This window comes from Chrysemys picta, chromosome 3, assembly GCF_011386835.1.
Source record: "Chrysemys picta bellii isolate R12L10 chromosome 3, ASM1138683v2, whole genome shotgun sequence".
NCBI classification, from domain to species: domain Eukaryota; kingdom Metazoa; phylum Chordata; order Testudines; family Emydidae; genus Chrysemys; species Chrysemys picta.
This window is the reverse complement of record NC_088793.1, coordinates 135,345,686-135,370,614: the sequence shown is the minus strand read 5'-3', so window position 1 is coordinate 135,370,614 and position 24,929 is coordinate 135,345,686. Positions and strand designations below refer to the sequence as shown.

Genomic DNA, 24,929 nt, shown 5'->3' with positions numbered 1-24,929 from the left:
AAAAATCTCCAGTAGAAGGACACATTAATCTTACTCTTACCACTGACATTATTATGCAAACACTGTGTCATCTTGATCACAACAAATGTAAACTCCACAAAAAGATTAGTCATACACTGCATAAGTGAACCATTACGGCTCCTAATGCACCAGAGAACAGTGGAATGGTTGGGAAATGCATGGGTTTAAAAAATAATCTGTCAGTAAATAAAATGTATTTAGATTTTTAAAAGGAAAGAATGTGCATGTGTCACTTTGGAGTGCATGAATACATCTATTATTCTCTCTTCTTTTTCCCTTACAACTGACACTGAGGTTTCACACTTTATCTCTAACCTCTGACCCTCTCCACCTACTCTCCTGAGCCCATACCTGTCCTGGCCTCCTGCTTTCATGCACTCCTCTTCCTTCCTCCTCAACCTCCAACTCTTCTCTGGCTCCACCTCCTCAGAATGTAAGTATATTATGGTTTCCTCCACAGATGAAAAAAGCCAGCTGTTGATTTTGCCTCTCTCTCCCATTATGCCACCACTCCCTTCTTCCCCTCAGCTCTAACCTTATTGAGCATGTAACCTACAACCATTGCCTCGAGTGCTTTATCCTCTCCAACTTCGCTTCTGTCCACCTCACTCTAATGAAACTGTGCTCACAAAGTTTTCTAATGCCCTCTTCTAGAAAATATCTCAAGGTTTCTACTCCACCCAGAACTTTCTTGATCTCTATGATGCTTTTCATACCTTCATTCATACCCTTCTTCTTGACATCTTATCCTGTCCTCTTCCTATCTCTCTGGCTGATCCATGGAAAGAGATAGAGAGCAGGAGAACCCAAAGGGCTCTCATGTTGGCTGCCTCCTTTTCTCACTTTACAACCTCTCTTTCATCCTCTTACACAGCTTCAACTACCACCTCTAAGCTGATTACTTGCAAACTCTCCCTATTCCTAACTTATCTTCCCCCATCCAGTCCTGCATTTTATCTGTTTCTGACATTTCCTTCCAAATGACCCGTTGCCAAGTTAAACTTAATACAGTCACCCTTGTGCAAACTGGGTGTAAATGGCAATGATCACATTTTACAAAGATGTAAAGGACTACAAGGCACAAGGAAGAGAAGAAGAAGATGGCCCCTTATTGCCTTCCCAATTCCCATATTCTCTGTCATTATAAACAATGTCACCATTTTACCAATCAGTCAGGCCCACAACCTGGGCCTCATCCTTTAATTCCTCCATTTCCCTTCTCCGGCACATCCAGACACAGTTGCCAACTTTCATGCAGTAAATAAGCACCCCGATTTTCACAATAAGCCCAAAATCAATGTGACAGTGTACCCCATAAGGCTTTATGGGGAGGGGGTGCTTATAAATGTATGGATGACATAGCTGGAATATGTTTTGTGCTGCCTGTGCCATGTAACATATCTCCGTAAAGGTTCTGGGCTACTATATCTATTCATCCAATTTGTACATATATATCATTTTCTACTCGAGGTTAAGAATATGGGCTGTAGGCTTGCTTGATTTCTAAGTAAGCTTTGTGAGGCATTTGGTCAGCTTCTTTAGGAAGGAATTCGCCAGGTTAAGTACCTGATCAGGAGACACTTAGGGAACAATGCATCTTGGAATGCTCCAATCCACATGAGAAGTCTTCCTGGAGACATGCAAGATGCCATGTGGACAATGGCATCGGCCTGCAAAGACTGAGTCATGCAGGGGCATGTGACTTGCCCAGGTGACTCCAAAACTCCATCCTGGAGCTGGACTTTGCATAGGAGGGAGGAGGGGGGTCTCCACCCACAAGAGAGAGTCTATTTAAACCTGTGGGAGACCCCTCCATTTTGTCTTCAGCTGGCTAAAGAAGGAGCCTCTCCACCCCCCCCAGGATACTTGAAGGAGACTGAAACAAAGGACAGTAACTACAGGGGGTGTGAGTGATTGCTGGACCCAGGCTAAAAGGAGCTTAGCCTGTAAAAGGGAGCACTCTGGAACTGGTGAGGAAATTATCTGTATTCAGTTTGATTAGGCATAGATCTGCGCATTTTATTTTATTTTGCTTGGTGACTTACTTTGTTCTGTCTGTTACTACTTTGAACCACTTAAATCTTACTGTCTGTATATAATAAAATCACTTTTTATTTAGTAATTTACTCGGAGTATGTATTAATACCTGAGGGAGCAAACAACTGTGCATATCTCTCTATCAGTGTTATAGAGGGTGAACGTAAGCTTTATGCAGGGTAAAACGGATTTATCTGGGTTTAGACCCCACTGGGAGTTGGGCATCTGAGTGCTAAAGACAAGCACTCTACTGTGAGCTGTTTTCAGGTAAACTTGCAGCTTTGGGACAAGTGATTCAGACCCTGGATCTGTGTCTGGAGCCAAACAGGAGTGTCTGGCTCAGCAAGACAGGGTGCTGGAGTCCTGAGCTGGCAGGGAAAACAGAAGCAGGGGTAGTCTTTGCACATCGGGTGGCAGCTCCCAAGGGGGTTTCTGTGATCCAACCCGTCACAATCAAATTAAGCCCATTTCAAAACATGGCCAAAACAAGCCAATCCCTAAGAACCCCAACACTCTATGTGACTAGATCCCCCCGGCATGCAGTCTGGGACTGTGATGGGCCTGCTGTGCACTCCTCTCTCCCCCCCCTTACCCATGCTTGCCGTGAGCCGATCAAAAAAAAGAAGCAACAAGCTACAACAAGCAACAAGCCAAACAAGCAATAAGCTACAAGCCAAAAACTAGCCAACAAGCAACTCACAAGCCAATTAAGCCAAAACCAAGGCCAATCACTGCGTTTTTTTCACAGATTTGGCATGTCTGCATCCAGATTATGTCTAAATCCTGCTGCTTCTTTCTCCACAAGATTTCTATAATTCATTCTTTTACATACAGCTAAAACTCCTATTCAGGGACTCTCTCTCTCATCTTGATTACTTGATCATCTCTGATCTTCCTATTAGCTCCACTGCTTCCCTTCAGTCTGTACAAGACATAGCTTCTAAAATCACCTTTCTTGCCTGCTGCTTTGACCACGTCAACAATCCACTCCCCATTTCACCCTTCCAATCCCTCCACTACCTCAAATTCCAGATACTTGTTCAAGCCTTGAAGATTCTATGTAACTCTCTCCTCGATACTTATCTGTTCTTGTCTCTTTTCCTGCCTTCCATCCCCTCTCCTCCACCCTGCCAGTGATGCCAGCCTCAGCAAATCTGCCCCTGAGCTTTCTTCCACACAGCTATTTATATATTGCATTTTCTATCCTGGCTGCTCTACGTGCCCATTGCCCTCGCATCATTCAAATGCCTCCTGAAAACCCCTGGTGTCATAACTCTACAAGAAATTAACTGACTACTAATAGGAAGGTTGAACAGCAGTTGGGAATAGTGTATATATCTAATTTAAAAAAATAAACTAAACATCACCCAACAACTTGTATGTTTCACCCATTGCCCCTACACTTTGTCTGATTCACTGTATTTTTAGATTCTAAATAGTTCTGTATCTTCTTCTTATGTTTGTACGGCACCTAGAACATTTGGGGTGCTACTGGAAGCAATAAATGACAATTAATAAGGATAGAGCTGAAGATACTCCATTTGGTTAACCAAGACTAAAAAAAAAAAAAAAAAAATCATGAACCAAAAACCAGAAAACCACTAGAGGTCTCTAAATCCTTTTATAATACGCTTTATAGAATTTGAATGATGAAGAGGGGCTTCCCAAAATGTTTCAAAGGAAAACATCCTATGTCAGACAAGAAAACCTTGGAAAGCAAAGATTCTGCAAAGCAATCACTTTTTAAAGACGATAACTATAACATAGCACTTTAACTATCAATTCATAGTATTGTCAGATTCTAAAAATGAATAAAAAACCCTGTCACAAGCTTTACAAATACCTTGAACATATTACTCATTTGCATTTATTTAATATTATTATTAAATTTTATTAAGTCTAGGCACTAAATTAAGCATTTAATACATTGACACAAAAGCTAAGTAATATGCAACCAGAAACACCCAATTTAGTACAAACATCATAAAATAACTAAAATACAGGAACCGCTTCTGAGACACTTATGCATGAATGTTAGGGCTAAAAGCATCTCAGAACTACGGTATTTGTGCGTGTGAACTGTATGCGAGTGTGTGTGTGTAACAATTGCAAAGTCGACCCCAAGAAGGGGAATTCATATCCCAACATACATCACAAGAGAGTCCTCCATGGCAGTATAAATCTCCACACTACATTGCAGAGGATGCAATATCCAATGTACTCTAAATAAATAAAATAGTAGGATATTGATAGGGTGAATTCAATATAAAATTACCTTATTTCGCATATTCCTAGAAAAACCTAGTGAATATGAAGGTATTTTGCATAATTTTCTCCATCCCAGCAGGCCCATATAGTAATTGCAAAAGAATTTTTATATGCATCCATAGTCTTCCTCACATTAGCTTTATGCCCCCACCCTCTTGCAAATTTTATTCCTACTAAGAAAAGGAATATTTTGTGTGTGTTTCTGTGGGTAATGACCATGCTTTCTTCTTGGCCTCCTCATATGTACTTTGACCTCACCCACTTTCCCAACATAACACCCTGTTAAGCTCCTCTGCAATGCCAGTCAAGGAGAACCCTCAAAGCAGTTTCTCCCTGAATTCTCAGAGGAGAACAATGGAGGTAATCAGGCAATTTTTCTTGGGCTTTACCATTTCTGCTCTCAAAATTTCTGGCATACATCTATTTGAATCAGCACCCAAAATAGGGTTCTGAATGTTTAAGTCTTATAAATTAGGTTTAAATAATGCTTTCTTTTCCTTCAGGAATGTTGTAAACACAGAACACTCTTTTTAATAATACCGAGGAGAAGTTAATAACTGAGACTTGTGAGTTTCATTCTACAATTCTACCATAGAAACACAGGCCACACATCTTGAAAAATAATTAGCTTTCGACCCTAATGCAATCCACTACATAGCTGAGAGTATTGTTAATAAAAACAAATGCAGACTTACATATTTAAGTGTAGTGAGAGGTATTTTGTTGAATTTGACATCTGTTATTTAACGAGCATTGCTAGTGGGACAGTGGTGTACACTACATACAGCAACTCTCAGTCCTTACTTTGCCATCTAAAATGGACTAAAAGCACATTTCAGACACCAGACATTTAGGGGTAATCTCAAAGTGGTACAGGTATACTGTCTTAATGATTTCATTATATACTTATGTTCTGATGAAGTTAGGGATGTCTTCTTAACTATCACGGAAGCGCACAGAAGAGAACACCATGTACCAACATGCATACTCAAACCTATTAGTTTATTTCCAAAGCCATGTATCCTAAAGCAACTTTATAATACATAATAATGAAAACTTCCCTAAGAAATAGTTTCTCTGTGTATATCCGGTTTATAACTTCTGATTTTTCCCATAATGTTTTTTCCCTGCAGCCAGTATCTATTTTATTTCTTTATACAGCTGATTTCTTTTAAGAAGCAATGATAAAATAACATCTCCTCTGAGTGACAGGTTATCTCCGGTAGGTATCAAATGCCAACTAAGGAAATGGTGCAGGAAGTGTCTTCACACTCTAGATGTTCTGTGATTATCTGTAAATTCAAACTGACTGGGAAAGTGACCATCTTTCAAATGAGGGCACTCACAAATTGATCAGAAGTCCTTTCTAATGGCTCCCTACCTTTAGAGCAATCATCTAAAAACTATCATAAAAATGGTGTCACTAGAGTCACAATTTACAAGAATTTGTCACCTATTTTCTTGTCTTTGAGATTAGTCCTTGCATTGGACATTCATTGCATATGAAACACTGGACAACAGCTAGCTTGCTACTTGCATAAAAGTAGTTGAAAGAATATAAAGGTTCATTCTTTCTTGAACACACTTGCGTAACATCCGGCACTGCAGCCTTAAGAAAAGTTATGCCCATACATTAAGAAAGTAAACAAATCCTCAGCTTTTAGAGAAAAGTATTTCAGAGCCAATGATTTCAGACAGACTAAGTTAAACTGATGTGTAAGAATAAACAAAGTTGTCTACAGCCACATGAAGTCTCATTGACATTCAGGTCCACACTAAAGGATCCTCTGAAGTACTGGGAATTACATTACTGTATTAAATTTCCTACATACAATATGTGTAAATTGGTACTGAATCTGACTATGACCAAGCAAATTAACCAAATTCTGAGGTCCTTAGTCAGTTTACACTGAGTTCTTTTACTCTGTTCTTCAACGGCTCTGCGGTGAGAGTTTGATGTAGAGGTTGAGGCAATGCTTGATTCAGACACCAGTCCTTGGGGAACACTACCATAAGGCTGAAGGACTCAGATGATTGATTAGCATAACCCAATGGCCTGGGAAGACTTAGCAGAGTCCCTACATGCTGAGGTGTTTTTGGACACAGAGCCTTTCTGGGTACCCATTCCAATCTCTGGAAAATGAGACATGAACTGGATGCCGGCGTCATCAGGCAGATCAGAGCTGGAAGACAATAACTTCATGCCACCTTTAAGAAATGAAGCTTAAGGCAATTTTCCTTGGCAATACATGTGCTGCTAGTGAGTGACTTGAACGTGGAGCACTTCCCTGATTTGGAATAGACATTGTGCTTGTTCATCAATGAGAGATGGGCACAGCCTGAAGCCAGTGGATTTGGTCATCCTCAGCAGCCCTGCAATGGCTCAGGAAACAGTTCAATAGGGCTTAAAACCCCCCATCCCTAATAAATAATAACAATATTTAATAACACATAAGTATGCCTACATCATTACCAATACCTATTGAAAATTACATGGATTTCTGAGATTAAAAAAATTGAATTAAATACCGTGATCTTGATCAGGAGCCTCCAGGTTGTAACCATAGCCAAGAAGGGTGCGAACGGCCTCCCGGAGGCTATCTTTGTTTGACTTCTTGGTACGATCATCCAAAAGGGCATATGGGACAAGGCGGGGGTTTCTTCGATTCTTCACATCCTACATAAGGATAAGTTATTAAAAATCATTGCAGTTTCAGAGAGACCAAGCTAAAACGAAGCATTTTTTCTTACAAATAAAATTGCAAGGACAGATAAAATGTACAGTAACATCAGTTTAAAAAATATGATTTGCACAAAGTGAAATGAAGACTTGCATAACACCACACATACAACAAGCATCTTGCAGAGTAAACTGAAGTTCTTGAAATAGATTTGGACACTGAATTCAAAAGAAGCAAGTTATTCACAAATATTGACATTTAATGGCATGGCGTAAATTTTCTTTCATTTTCCACCAAATAATTTAATGGAAATATGTTCAGGCAACACCAAGTGTGAAAATCAAGAACGGAAATGAATTGTTTACAATCTAAGTTTTTGCACTCTCTTTAGAATGGGGATCATGTTTTTCTTCCCTGGGCACAGCAACTAGCACAATGGTGTCCTCGTTCATGCCTGAAACTCCTAGGAGCCGACATAATATAAATACTTGATAAATAATAATAGTGCCAGTCTTGCACTACCCAAAGTGAATGGCTGGTTTGCCATTCATTTGAATGGAAGCAGGATCAGTCTCAAGATTCTTATCTTTATGTAGAAGAACAGAAGTGTCACAACACCAAAATCTAAAACAACGGCTGCTTCTAATGTGAAATACTCAAGGCATATATTTTTCCAAAAGAAAATATTGGATTTTACAGTTCTAGTAAGAATCCACGTGTAAATGTCCTTCCCTCAGTGTGGTGCTCTACTGTGGAATTTTGTTAGCATAACATAAGATAAATGCAGCTCTCTGCTCCCAGTGGAATGAAGCTATTAAGTGAGTTCAAGTTTGTTTTTAATATAAATTTCTTTTTTTCCCTTTGCTAAGGTCATTTCAATTGCAAATGTTGCTTATATGGTCTATTTAGTATACATTATGATAATTCTAGTAAGTATTATAATTTGCCTCTCTACATTTTCACTTCTGCACTTAAGAGAATCTATTGGCAGTGGCAGAAGCAGTGCAATAGATCTCTCCATATCCTTGCTAGTTGTGTAGAGACTAATTTTTTTTAAAAAGTTAAAGGTTGAATCTGCCATAATAAGTTGACTATTGTATAGGAACAAAAAGCAAAGACATTGGGAACTTTCTACTAATGGGAGATACCAACAATTGTGAAAATGAAAATATTACAAAATATTGTCTTAGTATTTTATTTTATTATGGTTCTAATTTTCAGAATTTTTCAGCTTTGCCCCTGTACTCTCTCACACACAATTTTCCATCCTCAAGCAGCAGATACATTTTGGTACTACAAATACTTGTGGCGGTTTTCCTTATTAGCTATGACATATCTAGCTATCTGATATAGTAGCACCCTGGTAACTAGACTCTTAAGTGTACTAAAATGTGGTTTTTGCCTACCAAAAGGCTCAATAAATTCTCAGTGCAAAAGGGAAATTTGATCTTTCATGTGTACTTTCTTACTAGGACAAGCCACAGCATAAAAATGACATAACCTGGATGTTAAATGTGCCATCAAGGTGATAGCAGCATATGAAGCAGACACACAAAATGTCAGGTGCTGCTCTCCCCAAGAATGTTACAGGTCACTCAGCTGGAGGAGCAGTGACACTGGGTGTAGAGATGTTTTTTATGATGAACTATAAAGAGCCCTTTTGTGGCTCTCTATCCACACATTCTCAAACCATTTTAAGGATGACACCCTCTCTTCTCTAGACACATCATTTGGTACATGAGTATTGCAGAATAAGGCACCTCAATAACCTTTAAGTTCCTTTTCAGTTTATACATAAATTCAATCCTCCTTACTCCCCTAAGGACTAATGTAATGTAAAGATTGCTGGGACAGAGAAGGGAAAATTTGGTCTAACCTGTGAATTTTCTTTCTAGAATCTTCCAGATTTGACAGTCTGATTCTCCATTGGAGGACTGCATTATGTGCAGAGGTTTTCTAGTAATTATTTGTTTTTTAAAGAATTTAAATGAGATGAGTAGGTTTTCTTCAGGGAAACCACTAAATTTCTTGTCAACTCTCTGCTGCAAATGGTTTGAGTTAAACAACATTTGTTAACGTTTACATATAGTTAGTGTTTTTCAGTTTTGGAAGTTATCATTCTATCAAACACAACTTTGGTAATTTACACCTGAATTCTGGATTGCTTAAGGAAAAAAGCATGGGGACTAGAAAAGTACCTGCAAATATATGCAGGGAACAGAGCAGAGAGATATAGGAGGACATGAATTAACATGTTTGAGCAAATATAGTGGAAATGTAGGTTCTAAAGGCTCATATCAGGCAAACAATGCTCCATACTAGTGACCGCTATCAGGAAATAGGCAGAAGGGATGGCCCAAAGAAATGCACACAAATAAGAACAATGTGGGCCATCTAAAAGGCTGTTAAAACTCCTATTAGAAACAAAAGGATCAGGCCCATCAACGCTTCACAGTTGAAAGAGATAGTAAGGTGTATATGTGCATACATGCATGTTATAGGTATGTGGCAGGCACACAGAACAGATAAATGAGGGCCAGTGAGGGCCACATCATATATAAAGAGACTTGGTATGAGAAATGATAAAAGATAAAAGATAGTATGTGAGGGAGTCAGGCCACAGAAGCATCCACAGAACATTGCCCGTAGCAGCACAGAATAACAGTGTTAAACGGCCAGTTTGCACAAGCAGCTGTAAGGAAAGCAACTATTTAAAGGATCCAAAAGGAATCTCACACTCAGAGCTGTGCACTTTAGAGGTAAATCAACAACAAAGTGCCATTTTCCTATATAATCCCCTACTAAACATCTTCCGTAATGACATGGTATGCAATTAGGTTAATGAACCTATGCCTTGTTGTGCTTGGACACTGTTGTGGAGTTCAACAGAAGTGCAGGTCATCATCTAAGTGGTTTAAGGAGAAGACAGACAACTAGACACACATTACAGTGCTTAATAAAAGGAACAGGAAATAAAAGGAACAACCATAGAAAGCATGTAATAGGAGGAATATCGGAAAGACATGGATAAGCAATTGACATGGTCACAAGTTAAGTGATTTAGAACATCAGGTATTTATAAATATGTTTTCCACAGGGGACCTAATTATTTTGTTCTCATAGCCATGGATGCTGACAACATATGGATCAATAAATGATTAGCAGTCACCATCTATCACTGAATTTAAGGAAAATTCTCTTGGAAGTGGATTCTGTTCAGTATCAGAGGAGCTATTCCAATAAAGTACTATGCAATACCTCTTCATTTGGCACTGGTGCAACCACAATTAGAGTACTGTTTCCAGTTCTGATACCCACAATTCAAGAAGGATGTCGGTAAATTGGAAAGGGTTCAGAGAAGAGCCATGAGAATGATTAAAAACTATTTCTTATAGTGATAGACTCAAGGAGCTCAATCTGTTTAACTTAACAAAGAGAAGGTTAAGGGATGACTTGATTACAGTCTGTAGGTACCTATATGTGGAACAAGTATTTAATAGTAGGCTCTTCATTATGTCAGAGAAAGGTATAACATGATCCAATAACTGGAAGCTGAAGCTAGACAAATTATTTCCATTAACATTTGGAAATAATGCAAATGTTTAACATTTTCACCACTGGAACAATTTACCAAGGGTCATGGTGGATTCTCCATAACTGACAATTTTTAAATCAAGATTGGATTTTTTGTTTTTAAAGATATGCTTTGAGAATTATCTGGAGGGAGTTCTATGGCCTGTATTACTCAGGAGGGCAGACTAGATGATCACAGTGGTCCTTTCTGGCCTTGGAATCTATTAATCTTGTGTTTAGCTCCCTACTCAAGAGCTTGTCTAAACTGCTTTTTCAATACCCTCATCCCTGTTGAAGAACACATTAAGGAAAGCCAATGATTTTGACTAACTGCAAGTGTAAGCAGTATGATAGATGCTATAGCAGTCTGGCTATTAAGCCTCTCCCCTTACTCATCACTAGTAGTTGAAAATTGTGGCATGGGACTTGCAGGAGACAATGGTTAAATGGGGTATGATTGCATTCAGCTATTGCATAAATAGGATCCTGCTCCCAGATATCCTGAGTAATGTCCCCACTAATAGTCCTTTAGCAGGCAATATTAGTACTATAGAAGAGAAGTACTGGGATAAATGATCCTGCTCAGAAAATGCATTTCTCCACATATGATCCAAAGAGACACAGTCCTACAAAAGGTGTGTAACCCAGTTACAAATTCACCCCAGGGGTTCACACAGAATAGTACCTTGAACCTGCACTCCATTACTGTGACATGATTATACACGAGCTTCTCCCACGTGCCCTGCCTGTGGCACAAATGGTGTCTATGCAGTTTCTATGCTAATCCCCATTGGCATGATTGTCTGCAGTTCTATCACAACCATGGCACATTAGGCCTGTGCACAACACACTGAATGAAAACTGAGTAGTTTATTTGCACAATACAAAAAAGCTTTCTGGTTCAGAATAATACATGTGCCCTACACTCCACATTTAGAAATATTCTAGTTCACCAAGCCAGTTTGCCCACAATGTATGGTGTCATTGTAATAACTATGTTGCCTTGGTTCTGAAATTGGTTTAGTCATATAATTCCTATATATGGTATCTGTATACAAATGGTATTGTCACTGCCACTGTTGTCATGTTTGATCTTCAAATACCACTCTACACTTCCAAGACATGGCATATATGTCATTTGTCTTTTTATGATGCTATCTGGGCAATTCATTCCACTTCTGAGAGTTACCACTTTTTCTACTCTTACTAACATGAATTTACTGTTTTATATTGTAATCTTATAACAGAATTTGGCCCTTACAGAACATCTTACTGATCTAACAAAACAGCAAAAAAGGAGTGTGAATACATTTGTATTTTTAGAAGATACGTAAGTATCAGCTGAATCATTCTTTCCCAGTAGAAGCCAATGACTGCCTCTGTTCCTCTTGTGGTGTCACGGCACTAGAATTCTGTGTATCTCAGTATCCGTCTAGCTAGTTATATATACCTCCTCCCCTCATCACCAAAATATCTAAACACCACGTGAAGGAGGAGGACTTGATACTCCTATTCAAAGGAATTAATTAGCTTTTTGTCTTTTCAATGCCTGTGCCATAAATATGACACATTGTTGTTTAGAGGTCTTGGGGGTTGATATTTATAATGGCCGTTTTCCTTTAACCATAAACTAAATTAAGATATGATTTTTTTCAAAGCCATGGGAAGTGGTGTTCTAATTAAAGTCTTGCCAAAGTTGTAGCAAATTCTGTTGAAAATTGTCTCAGATGTATTCACCTCAAAAAAGTAACCCTATTCCTAAATTCCACTTTAGAGGCTAAATTCTGCTTTTGGAGCTATGTCTGCAGCTCCCATTACTTTTACTGGGAGATGCACATGAGTACAGGATGCAAGACTAGCCCCCGTTGGTTTCTAACTAAAGTAAGTTACAAATACAGCAGTATAAATAATGTAAAATGTAAAGTCATGCAATGCTAGTAATTTTTAGAAAACACACCTCTGTACACCTTAATAAAGCAAAATCAATTTTCACAGTTTAAAAGAAAAATAAGTGACAAATTTTGAGTTGGAGGTTTTTTCCTACGTTTCATTCACCCGTGTGTTCTATCAATTCCCCCTTCTTGTCTCAACAGGAGGGAAGTTTGGTCAGACCAGCACAGGGTTGGCCAACTCCAGATCAAACAGTGGTTTAGAATATTTTATATACTGTATGTGACTGAAAATGGTTTGGCCCTGTCTTCATGCAAACCCACAGCTGACACCTATTATCTACCATGGGTAATTTTTCCTACAATACACGGGGACATGGTAACCTATGCTTCATATTAACTTAAAAAAATGTCCTATCTACATAAGGTAGCAAGAATTTATTTCTTGAAAACTACTTTTTAATAACCGTTTTCTAGCACTCTCATTTTTGTGAAGTAGTGTCTTCAATATCTGGGGTCCTTCTGCAACAAAACATAATCAGCCTGAAGAATGAGAAGGATGCCTTGCTGCAAAGATATTAGATGAAGTAATGTACCATTTCTACTGTCTTTGAGGTCACACTTAAAAAAAAAAAAACTACTTGTACAACTTAGTGTATATAACTGAACCCAGTGTCTCTAATTATAACATGAATATGGCCTAAATCCTACTTGTTATAGGCATGCCTGCCCTGTACCCCCACCCCAGTGGCCATAAAGGGGGCTGTAGGTGTTCACTGCCTCAGTTTCCCCTCACCAGAGTTTTTTCTCTCTCGGGGATTCCCATGGCTCAAGGCCTATGGCAGGGTCACTCTGAGTTTAATCCCGTATTTGGGTAACAAAAAAACAAATAAAAATCCCAAAGAAACAAAAGGTTCTTCCTCCCTGCTTGGGCTCCCCTTCAGCCTGCCCTCTGGGGTGAGTTCTCAGTTCCTTCTATGTTACCTTTGAGTGTGTCTGGCTCTGAGATAGAGCACTGACTCCCAGACTACTTCCCTCGAGTGCTTCCAGACCCTACTCCCAATGGCTTCTCCTTCAAATTGAGTTGAGTTTTCTCAGCCCCTTCATGAGGCCCAGGTGTTTCAGGCTGTCATCTGGCCACAAGTAATCCAGCCCCCTTAGGCTGATAGGCAGCTAATTACGGCACAGGTGGGACCGAGTGAACAGAGCTGGTGAGCCCCAGGCCTCTTGCACTTTAGAGTGGCAAGTAGCCTGGTGGGCCCAGAGGTCCGAAAAGGGAGCAGAACTTGTGTAGTACTGCTCCGCAAGGGCGTCAAGCTACAAAGAGCCAACACAGGAGCTATCAGCAGCCCCAAGCATGCTACAGAGCTCTACGTCATGAGCATCCATTTGTGCTAGTGCAGAGAAAGGTCTTAGAGGTATGGTGTACTGGAGAAGGATCAGGCCATAGCAAGTATACCCATAAGTATGTGGCTAACCTATGTGGAGCATGGAGCAGGAGAGAGTAACAACTGTGTAGGCTGTTATAGTTGACCTGCAATTAAAAGCCCATGGTTGGCCTGTGCCAGCTGAATCAGGCTCGCAGGACTCAAGGTTGTTGAATTGTGGTACAGATATTCAGGCTTGAGATGGAGCCTGAGCTCTAGGCTCCTCTGAGGGGGGAGGGTTTCAGGGGTTGGGCTGCAGCCCGAGCTGAAACATCTACACTGCAATTAAACAGCCCCTGAGTCTGAGACCGAGCCCTGCAAGCCCAAGTGTATAATTGCAGTGTAGATATACCCTTCGAGCATAGCTCAGGGCTTTGCAGGATAGATTCTGTCTCCCTCCAACTCCAGCAGAGAGAACCCAATATTACAAACCCCAAGCATTTGATAATCATGAGTCAGTCCCCAAAACACCATCAGACTGGCTTAAATATCATGAGATTTTAAAAATAATGTATTTTGAGTTCTTTTGCCCTCTGATGTTTGAACCATTAGGATACATGTTTTCCATCTAATCTCTGCAACAAGGGCTAGAAACCTATTCTTTTTTTAAAATGAAAACTGAAGATCATCTATATTCACATGACTCCAGAGTCTAGGAAGTTAGGAAAAGCACCAAATATTGCAAGATTGGGGACAACATTACAAGAGCCCATTTTTTCCAGTAGGATTTAGACATAAATGCACCCTTACAAACTGAAATAAGTTTATTTTTAATCAGTTTCATCACAAATATGGTTTGAAGTTAGAGAGATGGTGAAGTACTTAAAGACACTTGGGACAATGAATTATGACATCTCCTACGTCAAACACCATAGACAGATAGGGATAAAATGACCCATAGTACAATCCTAATTACTTTTACTGAGTTTACCAGAGATCTATTTTGTCCTGTTTGCCTTACCTATTCAGGTCACAAAGAACTCCCTCAGTTCAGAGACAATGATCAATCTGAGAGCAAACATGTTCTTCCTTAAAGGGACACTGTCAAGTATGTTTATATATATATATATATATATATACACACACACACACACACACACACATTTGTTTTTCACTTACCATTGATATTCACTACCTTTCCAGAAGATAAAAAAATTATATTTTTCCTACTTGTTTTGTCCTTTTTCATTTCATAAACACTCATTTGTGCCTCCTGCCTTATTTATGAAGCACAAGCTAATGTGGCTCTGACTTATTTACAGTACTTACTTGTTTGTGATCAGTGTCAGCATTGATGTCAGCACAGTTCTGGGAACAGGATTTATTAGTTAACTTGTGCTCCCTCTGCTGGCTGGCTGGTTGGCTCTGCAGCAGCACAACAAAAATACTGGGTACAGTCATGCATAAACAGTGCTATCATTTGTTAAAAATTTCCTTGTAAGCAGTGGTGAAGTTAGGAGACGATATGTAGAATCTGGAGGGCATTTCCCCTCCACATTATAATTAAAAAAATAGGTTATGTTTGGAATGTAAACTACTTGACAGTATCCCTTTAATTTGTAGCAGTTTTAGAATCACAGAATTTTAGAAATTAGAGATAGAAAAGGCCAACTATATAATTTAGTCCATCTCCCAGCACAATTGTTCACTATAATATATTTTCCAATGATTGGTCCAATCAACTTTCAAATCTCTCCAAGCAATGAGTTTTCCTTCCCCTGGCAGACTATTCCACAGAACTATTTGATCTCACTGTGCATACCATCACATTACCTTATGCAGAACTGTAACATGCCACAGTAACATGATGAGATGACAAAATGTAGCCCATGGTACAACCCAGTGTGGAAGCTAAGCAGAAGCACATATTAGCACAGATATCAGTTAGCAGCTATGTTATGTGTATGACAGAATTAAATGAGAAGGTTTTGGTTTTGTTCCAATCTGGAAACAATTTTTGAAACAAATTTTTTTTTTGAAACAAAAACAATTTTTGAAACCTCTAAAGTTACTGCTAAATGAAATTGTCATCCTCCAGTCAGCTCTACGTATGAGGAATAAGTGCCCTACTACATCTAGTCTTTACAAAGTGGAGCCTTCCATAGCTATACACAGGCACAAAAACAGAAACGCACAGAGAGCCTGTACAAATGAATAATCTGAGTAATGCAGAGAAACTGTATCTACCACCCATTCCTGCTCTGCTTCTTTCCTCTCCTCCCCAACCCAACCTGATAACATTTAAGAAATTCTTAGCTGGCTTCATTATCACTAGGTATCTCAGTAATTCGAAGAGTATATAATTTGGTTGCAAAGTTCATTGTAATAAGGTTGGCAAAATTAGTCATTCCTCAGAAATTCAGATGTACAAAGTAAGCTCAATTGCTCTCAAGGCCTAAGGAACCTCAACCTTTACACCTAATTTACCTTGGATTGTGGATCTATATTTTGCTAATACATTACAGTTTAAACCACTGTGTTAATTAGCAAATATAAACATACATTTTTGATTTATTGTGTTCTTAACTTGTTATTAACTGGTCCATTGCATATGCATTACTACATTTGTTTTTAGGCACAGCAAAACTACCAATGATTCTACCAAAGCTATAATACCACCCCCATTTTTCACTGACTTTAAATCTTCTCAATTTCAAGGCCACAAACTGCAACCATTTGGATTCTGGCAGAAGATGAAATTATGGGATGCAACCTGGAAATCACTGATAGCATTCTATAATTTGCCAGTGATGTTGCAGGTGAGCATTAAGAAGCATTCCTTCATTCTAGGCAATGAATGCACTGCCTTCACAAAAACTACATGTGAAATTGTGGATAGAAAAGACAGTGTCCGCTTCTCCTATATGGCAATGTAGGGAACTATTTCTCCCATAGTCCATTAAGCCAACTCTTTATCAGGAACATAAAGGCACTTTAAAATGTCTGCATTAACACTGCATCTGTGAATGTAAAGTACACAATGGAATTTCACCAATGCTGAATATGGCCCTCATGTCTATACAAAGAATATCAGAGCCCATATTAAAAATATCCATATGTAAACAAATATATTTGTTGTTAGTTCACAAGCTGCTTAGGCCCAAATATGGAAAATAGATTTATACAATGACTTGCAAAGCCCCAAAATGAAAGATATCTAACGAGATACACTAATTGAGGGTGCTGGAAATGATATGTAGCATATTTCTTCAACATAAACAGTCTGTCAAATGTGATGAATGAAATTTAGTGATTCACTTAAATAAAACCGTAAAAACAGCAGTTTGTTTATTGACAGGAAAGCATTGCACACAGAATTAGTTTTGTTCTTGCATGTCAAACAAAATTCAAGATGTACCGAACTGCACTATATAAACTGAATTCTTGACAAAACCAAAATGAAGATTTTGCAGGCAGAAAACAGTTGTGTTCCTGCAAAAAAGCTGTTTTCCTTTAAAAATGTCTTTTCCCCCCAGCCCAAATCCATGAAAACTCCAACTTTTTCCCAGAGGGTGGATTTTTCTATAGTTTCACTGCAAAATGCTACTGTACATTCTTTGGCAAAAGTGAAAATACCTGTCCTAGTTTGAATTCACAAATAATCACTAAAGCATTGGTGGATGTGGTCCACAATAGAAAACTGATACAGTGGTTGTCCTGAAAATGTTAATAGTTACCGCAGTAGATTACATTGTACATCAATGGGATTTTTATATTTATTAATCTTTGTATAGAACAGCTAGAGATCTTGAATTTTGCTGCTAACAATCCACCATGCTTTATTTTTACTCACTCCTGACACATAGCAAAAACTCACCACCAGAACTGGCACTTGAAACCCAGGTTCCTAGCCTCAGTGAAGGAGCAAAAATTTGGATGGGCCATGGAGACTGAATTACCCTCCAACCCTTAACGGTGGTCTCCTAGACCAGAGATGATGCATATTGCAGGGTAATTAGTAGACGTTTACACTGTTGCTACCTGGGGGCTTTAAAGAAAAATTGAGTCTCCCGGATGTGGATATGTAAATTATTTTCCTACTGTAAATGATTGCCTACACTTCCTAAAGGGCTCAGAGGACAGCATTTCAGAGGCAGAGGGGAGCCCAAGACTTAATCTACATGCTTTAGACAACACAAAGAAATGCCACATCCCTTTCCCCAAGGTAGCTGTCCAGAACATGCAAAGACACACCACACATTTCATTATGGCTACCATAGAGATTACGTTACTTGTAGAGGGTAAATCATTTATTGCTGGCAAGCTTAGCTATATTTATTAACAATGTAAACACAGATGCCAATGGTTTGCCCTCTTGACTGAGAGGCTAACGTTTTGTCAATGGCTTCCTCTAACCTCATATCCCAAATTCAACTGTACAATACCTCAATATGTGGGTGAACTTTCAAGTGTCCAAGTTTGCTCTTACCTGCTGGATACCATATGTCCAACCCTGCCTGATACGGTCCCTTGCCCACACATTATGAGCATTCTCTGCTAGTTTATCCACCATGGCTTCTTGAGAGGGGGTCAACTTGATAAAGCTCAGATCCATGGGAGCAGGCTTGTATCCACTTGACAACTGGTAACTGTCAAACAATGTAGAATGTGCAATTGGTGATTTAAAAAAAAATTATCACATATTTCACTGAGAAAACACTAACAGATATTACATAGGAAAACTACTGTATCCACTAATAAAACAACAGAAATACAAATATTAATAATCCAGCTAAGATCTAAGTTATAAGAATAATGCATGGAAATAATGCACAGAAACTTAGCTTTGGTTTCTATTTAACTAAAGCTAGAGTAACTGAAGAAGTCCATTTCATTAGGTAGTAACATGTGTCATTGGATGTGTAAGTGACTGAGAATTACCTACAACCAAAAAAACTTTAATATACATATTGTGGCATTTCTTCGCATGCTTAAAGCAGTGCGGAGATTAAAGCTGATATCTATCTAGGTACTACATGGCCCCCCATCACAGTATCTAAGCACCTCACAATTATGAATAGATATCTACATCCTGGGAGGTAAGGAAGGATATCCTTGTTTTACACATGAAGAACTGAGGCACAGTGCAGATTAAGTGGCTTCCAAATAGAAACACAGGAAGTCTATAGCTGAGCATGGAACTGAACTCTGGATTCTCCTGGCCACTAGACTATCCCTCCAGCCCTCAGGTTCCTATGGCTTGAATAGGAAACACCGTAAGTAGAGCTCTGAAAACTGGCAATATAATGAACCTTGAAGGTGTCTGTGTTATTTTATTGTTTCCCCATTAGCATTATTTCTATGCATTTCCCACTCTGTCAATGTTTCCCTACATGGGGACTGAATTCCAATAGCATTCAAAGTAGTATTGTGAGGCCCATGCTCAAGAACCAACTCTTGACATTGACAACCTGGCTAACGATCTATCATTTTTAGGGAAAGTCATCGAAAGCCTATGATAGGCAAATTTGAACGTTTCTTGACATTTCCTTGACCCTGGTCAATCCTGCTATAGGGCTGAAGAGGGGACAGAAATTGTATTGGTTGTATTAGTTGTGATTTCACTGACCATTGCTCGGAGGAGATCATCAAACTGTTGAAGAGACTATTTCACTGGACTGAAGTGTCTACCTTACAGACACTACAAACGATATAAAAAATCATGAATGCTAAAAAAAAACCCAATCATTAATCTAATCAAACTATGAGGACCTATTGCCAGGAAATGGGTGGTGGTGGTGGGGGAAATCACATGTATTTTCAGTAAAAGAAAAAAGGTAGAAGAAATGATTTGTCCCTACTACTTGATCAGTGTCAAAAAGAAGTTTATTGTAGAATTTGTAATAGAATCCAGAACTCCTAACTTTTAGTCCTGTGTCTTTATCTTGTTTGTACCAGAGACACTATTACAGTCTATAGGGAGAATTGGATGGTGGGCCTCTCCCGTAAACTGTTATCATCACAAGATGAGCTATGTTCACTCATTACGTCTTTCTTAAAAGTCTTTAAATGTGATTTCTGATAAAAGATATAACAGGCCTCTATGCAAAAATGGGTATCATAGCATGCATTTAATTTGAATTCGACAGTAATCAGACCTTCAAAGGGCCAAACAGAACACCCCCACATCTTTGTTTTAATCTTTAGTTCACTTCTGCTGATACTACACAAGAAATCAATTTTCAGTGACAGTTATTCCAGATTGATTTTACTGTGCCCTCTATGTCATAAAGATGCTTCAAAGCATGAATAAAGCATTATGCAAATCACTGAAATAGTGCTAGGAAAATCTCATACAGTAATTTTGGAACTGGTGACTTAAAAAAAGCAGCTAGTTAATATAGCCTGATTTTTTTTAAAGTAAATTGAAATACTGCTATGCTGATGGTTAGAGTACAGAATAAATCACTTACCTAACATTAACAAGCTGTTGCTGTTTTTTTTTAACCTGTCATGTAACTCATAGCTCTTAAGATCTGCCAACAGACATAAAAGAGCTGAAACTGAGTCTTCATTCTAAATTTTTATTTTATGTCACTTGCTCTCCACTACTGCTGCCTGTAGTTCAGTCCACCTGTATGTGGATAAACCATTAAAGAAGATGCAGCACAGCAGAACTGGATCAGCCTATTATTTTGTTAAGACCTTCTTTCATAAGGAGTCTATAAAACTGAACAGCCAGTTAAACAGAGAGATAAAACAGGCTGATTAACAGGTGAGATTTTTTTCACCATGAGCGCAGATAAAACATGTACAATTTGGTCATAAAGGTATGTTGGTCTGTCAGAAAACACAGTTCTGGTTTCACAGAAATTATACATACTAAAGACCTGTCAACTGACATGGGAAAACAACAAAAACACTGAATTCAGACAGTTTAACTAATCCGGATATTTTCTTGTATCTCCCTGGACTAGAGAGTGAGAATAAAATAATAACTCACCTTTTTTATCCTAAGATCCTAAAATGCTTTGCAAACATTAAGTAAGCCTCATAATACCCTTGTGAAGTATCTACTGCATAATTCACTTAAGTAACAATTGGGGACATAAAGGGAAGAACCCTACAGTCTAACAAAGACTCCTAAACCCACATACTAATAGTTATTTTGAAAATAATGTCTTGTTCAATTTATTGCCCATGATCTGTAGATGCTTTTCTGTGCTTATAAATGCTGTAAAACAATAGATTGGAATTAAAATGTTTTCAACTTTGCAACTATTTTAAATTGTATAAACTCTAATCTATTCTCCCTCCATCTTCCCTTTTTGACCCTCCTTTAATTTCGCTATAGTCAACTGAAGTCTTATTTTTTCAAATAATCATGACAAATAGGAGCTAAGAGGAAGGGTAAGTACAGCATGATTGCTGGAATATGAATGATAGAACCTTTTGAAAACAGAGGTTTGTAATGAAGACATCACACAATCTGAACTAATTTACAGGAGGCACAAACAGCATCATGATGATGGTAAATGTAAAACACAAAATGGCCCAATCAGTTTTCTGTCCAACTATAAAAATACATTTTAATAACTTACCAGCAACACATACTCATATGAAATGTATGTAGTCTCAACAGTTATCAAAATGGATTTCTTTTGTTAATTAATTAGCTTTGTCTGGCAACTGTATCAATTATATCTAATCACTGGCTTCTGTCAATCAATTTGTATTCATAAGATCAATTTATAGTCTAACATTTCATTGTTCTACACACAAATCATCTTCTCAGCGTGACTTACTATAGAGCATTTTAACACTCCTGTTTGGGGGAATCAGTGAGGTAGCAAAATTTGCAAATGATACAAAAGCACTCAAGATAGTTAAGTCCCAGGCAGACTATGAAGAGCTACAAAAGGATCTCTCAGACCTAGGTGACTGGGCAACAAAATGGCAGATGAAATTCAATGTTGATAAATGCAAAGTAATGCACATTGGAAAACATAATCCTAACTATACATAAAAAATGAGGGGGTCTAAATTGGCTGTTACCACACAAGAAAGAGATCGTGGAGTCATTGTGGATAGTTCTCTGAAAACATCCACTCAACGTGCAGTGGCAGTCAAAAAAGCAAACAGAACGTTGGGAATCATTAGGAAAGGGATAGATAAGAAGACAGAAAATACCATATCACCTGTATATTAATCCATGGTACACCCACCGCTTGAATACTGCGCAAAGATGTGGTCATCCCATCTCAAAAAAATATATACTGGAATTGGAAATGGTTCAGAAAAGAGCAACAAAAATGAGTAGGGGTATGGAACGGTTGCCATATGAGGAGCGATTAATAAGACTGGGACTTTCCAGCATGGAAAAGAGACGACTAAAGGGGGGATATGATAGAGGTCTATAAAATCATGACTGGTGTGGAGAAAGTAAATAAGGAAGTGTTATTTACTCCTTCTCATAACACAAGAACTAGGGGTCACCAAATGAAAATAATAGGCAGCACATTGAAAACAAACAAAAGGAAGTATTTTTTCACACAACTCACAGTCAACCTGTGGAACTCTTTGCCAGAGGATGTTGTGAAGACTATAACAGGGTTCAAAAAAGAACTAGATAAATTCATGGAGGGTAGGTCCATCAATGGCTATTAGTCAGGATGGACACGGATGGTGTCCCTAGCCTCTGTTTGCCAGAAGCTGGGAATGGGCGACAGGGGATGGATCACTTGATGATTACCTGTTCTATTCATTCCCTCTGGGGCACCTGGCATTGAACACTGTCGGAAGACAGGATACTGGGCTAGATGGACCTTTTGTCTCACCCAGTATGACTGTTCTTATGGTCTTATAAAGCAAAATTTCTTCTCAGAAAAGATTAATGCAATGGTAGTTGACTACATAAAATTAAATGTCAAAGAGCTTTTGTGTTTTTCTACTGTCTTTCTATATTTTATACTTATTTTCTGATATAAAGTATGTAACACACACACATCACAAGTGCAAGATAGGATTGGTAGTATATTTTAAATTTAATTTCTATTTAATCTGTCTTTAGTCATACAAAAAATGAAATAGTATTCTGTTTATTTTCTCAGAAAAACATAAATGTTGTTGATTGTGCCTATGAAAAAATGCTGTGTACGTCAGTGAAAAAAAAAAAAAAATCTGTGTAGCTAAACACGACACAGGTTTTTTTCCTTTGAGTTGTACCTCGAGTTTTAGCACGAATCAAGTTAAATGGAGCTGGAAAGTCATTACGTTGCAAATGATATAAGGCAAACATAAGCAGTTTATGACCAAGTTCAGTGGATGTTAGCTGTAAACTCCATTTCTAAATCTGCTATTCAAGCACCTCAGAACAAATGGGAAAATCTCAGTTGACTGCACAAAGAAATATTAAGAATGGTTTTTGTTGTGAGCATGTTTTTAGAAGCTGACAAGGGAGTGAATTTTCAAAGAATATAGTTCCTTTTGTCTTTCCTTTCAATTTGTCCTTGTATTGTAGAGGACCAGGCATTTCCCCCTCATTGTGTGTCTCAACAACGAAGTCTCAGTGATGACAACATAGTTAGGGAAAACTTTAGCAATCATTTATAATATCTGAGATAGTTAAATAGTCTACATATTTAATAGTTTACATAATTTATATATTTTTTAGGTTTACCCACTTTTTAGGAAAACAAATGACAAAATTATTCTCAGTGAGTAGTATTTAAAGAACCTGCGTTGCACTAAAAATGAATGTTCAAAATAAGACTTCAGGAATATTTGTCACCCTTTCACTAAATGCCAGCATAAATAATATTCATGTCATTGCATCACCGCTTGCTGATGTACATCTTCTGCTCTTTTCTTGTGATACACTAAACCCCAATTATCATGCGACTTTTTGCCTCCCAACATCTCCAGAGATGGGGACTCATGGACCCTCCTGGATCTCCTGCCACTACTGTCTACCAGTTTGGACCTGATGAATAAGCAGGCATTTGGGAAAACAGATTCGCCAAGCAGTGCTTTGCAGGGGCTCCCCAACATATTTGAAAATGCACACAACCTTGACTACAGAAGACTGAGTAGGACAAATGACAATTTTATTTCATCAAGAAAAAGAGGTGGCTGATCATATGTTTCTCACAGTTTTCTGTAACTACTCAGAAAATAGATACTCTACCCTCATAAGGTAAAAATCATTGCACAGCTATTTGCAAGATCTATTAAAGAATTTTCATAAATTTTGTGGTTACACTAGCTCTATATGAAATAGAAGCTCTTTAATGTTACAGGAGCATAAATTATCTACATATCACTTAAAAGTGAGAATATCAGCTGCATCGGTATGCCATTACTGATACTGCCCTCCAATAATGACATTAGAGTGGGAAAGACAGAAAACATGGGATCCAAATTCTGGCCCTCAAACTGATTTTAATGGGGTGTAAATGTTTTCACAGAGGATAGGATTTGGCATGAGGGTTTTAAACTAACTCCAGGAGCTCAGGCCAGAGAGCAAATGGATATTTTAAAATGAAAACCATGGAGCAAAGTCAAAGATAGTATAGATCTACCTCACTAATGTCTAAAATCTTCCCTCAGATATGCATGTAGTTTTGTGTTATGTGCATGTATTTGAACTGTACTAATTACATAAAAGAACAACAGTTTTGCCCCTTTTCCCAAGTGGTTAGTCAATATTTGGGGCCTTGATGGAATCTTTCCATTAGGAGGAAAAATTTATTATACAAGTCAGGTATTTCTTTGGTGCAGTCCTGTTTATTTACAAAGAATGTATATGAAGTCCTGTTTTCCTGAATCCAGTAAGAACAAACAGGAGGCAGTTCCCTTGCTTGCAATTTCCAAGCCTGCCCTTCAAGTGAGCATCCTGCCCAAAAAAAGTCCCCTCTGTTAGCTTCCTCACAGAGCCACGCTCACACTGCTTCTCTTGCTGTCCGCTTGCTTCCCCGTTGCTTTCTGTGTCTGAAACACACACACACACACCTCCACTAATCATTATCCCAGCCCCTGTGACTGCAATATGTCCCGGGGAAACCCCTCCTATCTTCCCTCAGTTGGTTCTTTGC

General features: G+C 38.4%; 1 protein-coding gene across 22 annotated transcripts in view; it reads right to left on the bottom strand.

Annotated features, from left to right (window-relative positions):
* Nucleotides 1-24,929, bottom strand: part of RYR2 (ryanodine receptor 2) — a 722,683-nt gene that overhangs the window by 272,256 nt on the left and 425,498 nt on the right. For 14 of the 22 annotated variants that reach the window (XR_010599784.1, XM_065589065.1, XM_065589068.1 and 11 more), the window contains 3 exons: nt 18,326-18,485; nt 15,166-15,261; nt 6,856-7,003 (listed from right to left, as the gene is read on the bottom strand). Coding sequence is in view for 21 of the 22 variants with exons in the window: in XM_065589065.1 (XP_065445137.1) it covers nt 6,856-7,003; nt 15,166-15,261; nt 18,326-18,485 (404 nt within the window). In the remaining variant the exon portion in view is untranslated. The remainder of the gene's footprint in view (nt 1-6,855; nt 7,004-15,165; nt 15,262-18,325; nt 18,486-24,929) is intronic. The other 8 variants (XM_065589076.1, XM_065589083.1, XM_065589078.1 and 5 more) reach the window with 1 other exon arrangement.